The 7,634-nt window shown below is 39.0% G+C and overlaps 1 protein-coding gene across 3 annotated transcripts in view; it reads right to left on the reverse strand.

The window, feature by feature from the left end:
• LOC149841250 (uncharacterized) overlaps window positions 1-7,259 on the reverse strand; it is a 72,053-nt gene extending 64,794 nt beyond the window's left edge. For 2 of the 3 annotated variants that reach the window (XM_090003713.1, XM_090003715.1), the window contains exons 1-2: window positions 7,001-7,259; window positions 4,102-4,178 (exon numbers count right to left, since the gene is read on the reverse strand). In XM_090003713.1, coding sequence (XP_089859839.1) covers window positions 4,102-4,178; window positions 7,001-7,168 — 245 coding nt within the window. In that variant the 5' untranslated portion in view covers window positions 7,169-7,259. The remainder of the gene's footprint in view (window positions 1-4,101; window positions 4,179-7,000) is intronic. The other variant, XM_090003714.1, reaches the window with a different exon arrangement.
• Window positions 7,260-7,634: the final 375 nt, after the last annotated feature.

A 7,634-nucleotide genomic window follows, 5' to 3' on the forward strand; every position in this document is an offset into this window, starting at 1 on the left:
AATTTAAAAAAAAATTTTTGACATGTCTGACCTTGGTTAAGATATTTTCTAGGTATTGAAGTTGAATATTCTCCCCGAGGATATATTCTCTCACAGATGAAACTTGTTGCTGACATTTGCTCCAAGTCTGGAATTTCGGATGATAAGAAGACAGAAACCCCTGAGGTTATCAATGCAAAGCTAAGGCTGGAAGATGGGACACTTCTCGAGAACCCTACTCCCTGCCGTCAACTCGTTGGGTCTCTGACATACTTATCCATCACTCGGCCAGACATAGCTCATGCAGTTCACTCCGTCAGTCAGTTTCAACATGCACCTACAATTGTGCACATGAGTGCAGTCTTAAGGATTGTCAGATATAATAAAAACACCATAACTAAGGGAGTTTTTCTTTCCTCTTCATCATCCCTTGATTTAATTGCTTATACAGATGCTGATTAGAGAGAAAATCCCAATGATAGAGTCTCAACTACTGGTTTTTGTGTTTTCTTAGGTGACTCTATGATTTCTTGGAGATGCAAGAAGCAGCATAAAGTATCATTATCCTCAACTGAAGCGGAATATCGTGCAATGGGCACTACAACCATGGAGCTTGTGTGGCTTAGAAGTCTCCTTTGTGATATGGGCATCGTCATCTCAAATCCTTCGAAGATGTGTTGCGATAACAAGAGTGCTATCTATATTGCAAGCAACCACACCTTCCATGAGCGTACTAAACACATTGAGATGGATTGTCACTATGTTCGAGATGAATACCTAAAAGGAACCATAGCACTGCCCTACGTCACATCCGAGTACCAGTTGGCGGATTTCTTCACCAAAGCTCTTGCTGCTCCTCGATTCATGTTTCTTCTCAACAAGTTTTCCGTTGTATCCCCGTAAAGCTTGAGGGAGGGTGTTAAAATATATGTAATATATATATATTTATATATATATATATATATAAATATATTTATCATACACTACCCGATAAGGGGTAGTTCTGTAAACTCGCCCAATAGGGGCATTTTAGTCTTTTTCTTTTTCTTCTATTTTTCCTTTTTCTTTTTCTCTTTTCCTTATTTCTTTTTTTATGTTTTTTTTATTGTACTTTTTGTGCATTTAATGCACAGCCATTGGGGGGCCCAACAAAGAGTCGTTGGGCCCCCAACGGTCACAACGACTCCTTGTTGGGACTCCCAATGGTCCCTCTCTCTTGCTTTTCTCTAACTCTCCCTCACTCCTCTCTTGCCTATAAATAAGTGGGGTCTCCCCCTTTGTAATGTGTGGCTTCTTCAAGCCCTTTAGTGCCTTTATAAGATTTCATGCTTTCTAGCCATTATTGGCTTTTGTGTATGTCCTTTTGGACTTGTTCTTTGATTTCTATGTGTGAATGTCCATTGTAGGACATACATTTCTTTTCCGCATATTTCATTACAATATATATATATGGTGCAACAGCAGATAACCAGCCACACAATATTAATAACCACTTCAATCACCAAAAAACCCAAAGTATGATATTTGTATTTGGATTATTTAAATCTTCTATGGGAAAAGGATTTAGAAAAGGCCAGAGACACCAAGTGCATGAAAATGACAGGATGCTGCCTGCTCCTAAAAGATCTAAGTGCTACAATAGGATCCTCATAGTGCTGCAAGAGACCTCAGAAAAAAGTCAATTGACCTCTCAGAGTAGAGGTAGACAATTTTAGACACTAAGAAAAGGAATAAATTCATCATAATCAAGGAAATGAAACACTAAACATTACTTATAATCCTTGAGATCCACCAGCGTGAGTAAAGAATAACCCTCCCTCCACCACCAACCTAAAACCATCCCTTCCCAACCCATATATCATAAATTGCAGGAAATTCTGCAGACTTTACCACAATTGCTCCTTCTAAAACAATATCTTATCTGACAATATCAAGCACCACTTTGAACTAGTACGATATCAAGCAGATTAATTAGGAACATTGTCTACAATACATATGGAGAACTATAAGAACAAAGTACGATATTGGTTAGACTCTGATGTGATTTAAGATATGGCATATTCTCGCACAATTATTCATCGACTGCTATTTTTGTAACTTATGAGTTCCTGCACGAGGTCAACGAACCACTTGGAACAATTTTTCATGTGCAAATTGCAAGGCCTGGACTGTTATAGCATTTATAGGAACCAAAAGTACAAAAGAAATTGGCTCTTCCCATAGGGTAGCCTTGCACTGCTTCATTGGATATGCATGGGCGTGGTGGCTAACATGAGCAAAGGTGCAACTTTGGAGGTGGCAGATGGATAGCCTTTGACTACTTTGGCAATCACCAACCATGGCCCATATGGCTACTAACATCTTATTTACCTTGTGGTAAGCATAATATTGATTTGATGTAACTTCCCAACATCAGGTCCCCAACTTCTCCATTCAACTGTTGCCTTGACCTTTCATGACTCGTTCTTCACATATTCAAGTGTGAGCTCATTCCCATGAAGCCATGATTGACAGGTTGGGGAGTAAACGGTTGTTGGCCATAGCAAGCGGAAATGAAATCTTACTGCATATAGACCTCTTATATAAGTCATAGGGGAAGTTAGCTAAGTCAAGCAAACATGCTTCTTCAAAACAACACTATCTTCTGAACACTGATTGTGCTTTCTGGATGACTCCTCATCACTAAATTAACCCTTAATAATTTTATTTCTTCTAAAAGAATCAGTGCTATCAAAGTGTTGAAGATAATCCTTCAAACAGCTCCTTTTTGTTCCATCTTGTTCTAGCACATTAAGCAATTACATGCACATCTCTACCCTTCATCTGTGGTTTCTCATTAGTTCTCGCTGGTAGATTGCAACCACTAAAGATCTCACACTGCTTATCGTACATGTGGTAACTGCAGCATAATAAGATACATGGATACTCTTCAAATGCAAAATAACACCCAAAACTGCACTTTCCTCGTGTGGGAAGGCAAAAATGTTTTAAATGATATCTCTATTCCCATGTCTTCCAGCTACTTCATAATCCACTTTGATTCTACATTTCTCTGAGAAACCATTTTATGGATTATAAATCTAACCCCCTTTCTACAGCCCCATCTCACATCAATAACTCAAACTCTTCCCCTATTGATTCTATGGTACCCGGACATGCTATTTTGCCCTCCGTACCCGTGTCAACACGCATCCACACCCGGACATGCCATTTTACCCTCCGTACATACAAGTTTGTATTCAATTTATAATTTATAATTTTATTCAGTATATAATATATATTTTAGATATAGCATATATATTTAGATTATATTCAGTTTATTTTGAATTTATTTTGTATTTATGTGATATTTAATGTATATAGCCATGTCCCCGTACCCACATTTTGTTGGAATCTCCGTGTCGTACCCTTTGTACCCATACCCGTACTCAGGTGACATAGCTAATGATTTTATATAAATTTCCTACACTAGCTTTTGTAGAATGAGAAACCATTTTGCACTATGTGAAGTAATGGATAAATAATGTTGAAGGGTATGAGACTAGTATGAGAAGAATGTAAAATAGTGCAACTACCTTATCTAATCGCAAAGAGAATTCCAAGTGCTGCCATTTCTGGGGTAGCAAATAAAGTAGCAGAAGATAAGTATCAAGGGAGACAAATTTCAAGAGATGTGCTAAGGTTGCAAAGTAACAAATTAAGCAACCATAATGTAATTACATAAATCAAACTCAAAATCCCCCTCTCGCCCATATATCATTTCATGTCAAGTGGGTTGCTCAATCCTTTAATTGAGAACTGGTGACCTTCTTTCTCTTCTTCTCTCTTGGCTCACTTCTTTCCCCCTTTCTCTCTTATTACATCTTTCCTCTCTCTCTTTTCTTCACAAAAATTGAAGGTCAGTAATTTTTTTCTTACATCATATTATATATATATACACCAATACTCATATCAGTGTCAAAGTAACATAGATTGTGCTCTATAAAAGGATGAAGGTCCAAATAGATAGATGGAAAATACATTGTTAGTCAACATCAAATGAACCTCACCTATTCCTTACTTCAGACACTTGATCAAAAAGTGAGAGAATATTCACATGCAATGAAGTTGACCCAAGCTTACCAAGTAAGAGCGAATGTACCCCAATACGACCAGCCCCAAAAGAATGCAATACCTCCCTTGTCATGGCCAAGGATTGCCTGCACACGAAAGCAAATCATATTACAAACCTGTAACATTCCAAACCATCAATATTACAAACAGTTCTACTTCCGCAAGAGAATCTAAGGACGAAAATTAGCAATATATCAGTACAAGGATTAGTGTCTCCTTTATTTGCAGATGCAAGTTAAAAAACATTAAGACAATAAGAAAAAGTTGGAAGGTGTGTACTTCCCCTCCTCAAAATGGCCTTCTTTCTAACCTAGCAACACTTCACAACAGACACTGCTTTGGGGCATAAAGGTCAAACTCCTCATTTCACATATGTTAGCATTGCATGGCCCTACTGGACTAGGTTAACGGATAACCATCCAGACTGCCCCAGTTGGGTGAAACAACACCCACTATGGAACACAATTTCATCACCATGTTCAAAAGAATCAGCACAATTCTTGATCACCCTGTAAATCCATGCCTGAGCTCTTCCATGTAGCAACTAGCATAAAAAAATAACATAGTCACAGATATCGGCGATATTTTCAAAATATCGCAATATTATCATTGTAAATTCAGCAAATGATAATATAGGTAAAATATCACAATATTTTGAAAACATCACCAATTTGATAATATCGTGATATTATCATGAATAGGGAAGCACAACGAGCCGAGCCCGACACGGGCTCGGCTCGGCTCGGCCATAAATGAGTCAATCTTATACTAGCTCTGAGGCTCAGACCAAGCAAACAAGCTGAGCTTGATCGGCCTACTGAGCTCGATAAGACTCAGACCTACCCCACCTTGCTTACCTACCCCTTTCTCGCTCTTTCTCTTCCCCTTTCTCCTTTCTCGCATGGGGAGAAAGATGAGGAATTTCTTGCTCGGGGAGGCGGATGAAGAAGATATAGAATAAGGAGAAGAAAGAGTAGGAGAAGGAAGAAGAAGAAAAAGAAAGGTAGTTGTGGCTCAACGGACCACTGGCGGGTATGCTCTTTCTCTCTCTCTTTGCTTGTTGAGCCCGAGCTAGCTTAGTCTGGTGTGCTCAATGTGAAACACTGACCTGGTTCAGGCTCGGGACAAGCCTGTACATCTTTCTTTTTTTTTTTTCTTTTTTTTTTTGGGGGGGGGGGTGGAGGGGGGTGAGCCGAGCTTATACATGCCAAGCTCGGCTCGAGCCTGGCCCATGTGCATCTTGTGAAACACTGACCTGGGATGAGCTCGAGTCGAGCCGAACCTGAAAACCAATGGTTCAGGCTCGAGCCAAGCCTGTACACATATTTTCTTGGGCAAGCCAAGCTTGTATATGTCAAGCTTGGCTCGAGCTCGGCTTGTGTGCATCCCTACTCGTGATATTATCACGATATTATCAATTAATTTTATGGGTTTTTTATTTTTTACATTTTAAATGTGTTTTTCTTCTCTTTTATATTTTTACTTATTTTATTATTTATGTATTTTTGTCTAAACATGATATTTTCTTACTTTTTTTTGTTATTCTTTATATTTTAAGCCCTGAGATTTTTCCAAATATCACGAGAAATAGCCTCGCCGAGATATAGCCGATACCGATATTTGTGACTATGAAAAATGATCATCTACACTGCATTTAGCATATGTAAAAGATGAAATTTTAGGAATACACATAAAAAAAGATTTAAGACATATGTATAAACGCCTAATGCTATAGAGTTTCAAGTATTTGCATCATAATTAATTTGCAAGAGCCAGAACTGGCCTCGACAATTAGAGCTCCAAATGTAAATGCTATGTAACTTCAAATGGTCAGCTCTATCCATCATCAACAGTTGGCTTCCACCAGTTAACTTGGAAGATGCAGGTCAAAATAATAATTAACTTCCACGAAACAGGAAAAGTCTGCAAAGTGCAAACCAAAGCCCACTTAATCCATTGTTCCAGATACAAATCCCCAAGTAAGTTGTGGCATCAACAGCATGGAGGCAAGCATAATACAGAAACTAGCATCAATGGACATGAAGAAACATGGACATTAGCATTACAGTTACTGCTAGCTAGAATTAAGCACGTAAATGCATGTTTCTCAAAATAACTAATTCCATCCACTGACTACCATATTTTGAAAAGAACCCCCACAAATGGGCAAACAATCTGCTAGCTACAGAAACCAAAACTCCTGATACAACCATAGCTTAACCTATAGTTCTATACAATGACTCCTATAGCATCGCATAGTCCCCTGATACGACCGTAGCTCAACCTATAGTTCTATACAAGGACTCTTACAACATCACATGGTCAGACGGTCAGGCATTTATCCACATAAACGAACAAATAATTAACAAAATGATGTAAATTGATCAAATAAAAATAAGAAATAAGCTCGAATTATGCAATCTATAGCTGATGAACTAATCCATCTAAACAAAACTCCCAAATTCAAAATCCTCACACAGTCCCCTGATACGATCGTAGCTCAACCTATAGTTCTATACAAGGGCTCCTACAACATCACATGGTCAGATGGTCGGCATTTACCAACATAAACGAACCAGTAATTAACAAAATTATGTAAATTGATCAAATAAAAATAAGAAATAAGCTCTAATTCTGCAATCTATAGCTGACGAACTAATCCAACTAAACAAAACTCCCAGATTCAAAATCCTCACATATCAAATAAGACAAGATTTCCAATAAAAAAGCGCCAAAAAAAAGAGGATCACTATGAATTAGTCTTCCAGAAATCCATATCAAACCCCTCTCCAACAAACACAATCCAAGATCTCGAAAAACTCGACGGATAACAAGGATCAAAAAACAACAAAATATCGACATAGATCGAGATCGATAGAAGATAGATAGAAAAAGAGACGAAGCCTACCGTCCAGATATCGGCGGGGACGAGGATGATGATGGACAAGGAGCAGAACCAGGCGTAGCCGACGGTGAAGAGGACGTAGCGAGGGACGTCGGGCCCTGCGAAGTATCTGAGCGTGATGCAGACCATTCCTAGGGTTAGGAGCAACGATATGAGGTAGAACACCCACATCTTCTCCCCCCACCCTTCTTCTTCTTTCCCCTTTGTCTTTCTCAGTAGGGAGGGAGGGAGAACAAGAAACGCTTTTATAGGACGTGGAATACCCGCCCGGGCAGACCCAAGACTTCAGGGCAGCCTTCTCATACCGAACTCGTCATCGGACCGGGCCCGGCTGCCTGTCAAACAAATCGGGTCGAAGAAAATAAAAACCCAAACCAGACCCATATAATTGAAAGCGCGTCTAAGACTAAAATATCACCCGTTAGTTAAATTCACTTTGATACTATCTTACTATCGTGATTAAGGGATTGAGCTTAAACAAATTTTGCAATCCAAACCCGCAGCTTGGCTCCTTCACAAACCCCCGTTTGGCATTAGGTTAAAACGTGCTGCATGTCATGTGAATCCGATATCCTTTCGAGTATCAACATGACCAAGTTCGTGATTTTGAATCTTTCTAGTCAGATAACCTTACATG

Source organism: Nuphar pumila, chromosome 4 (genome assembly GCF_984573655.1).
Source record: "Nuphar pumila chromosome 4, dmNupPumi1.hap1.1, whole genome shotgun sequence".
Taxonomy (NCBI): Eukaryota; Viridiplantae; Streptophyta; class Magnoliopsida; order Nymphaeales; family Nymphaeaceae; genus Nuphar; species Nuphar pumila.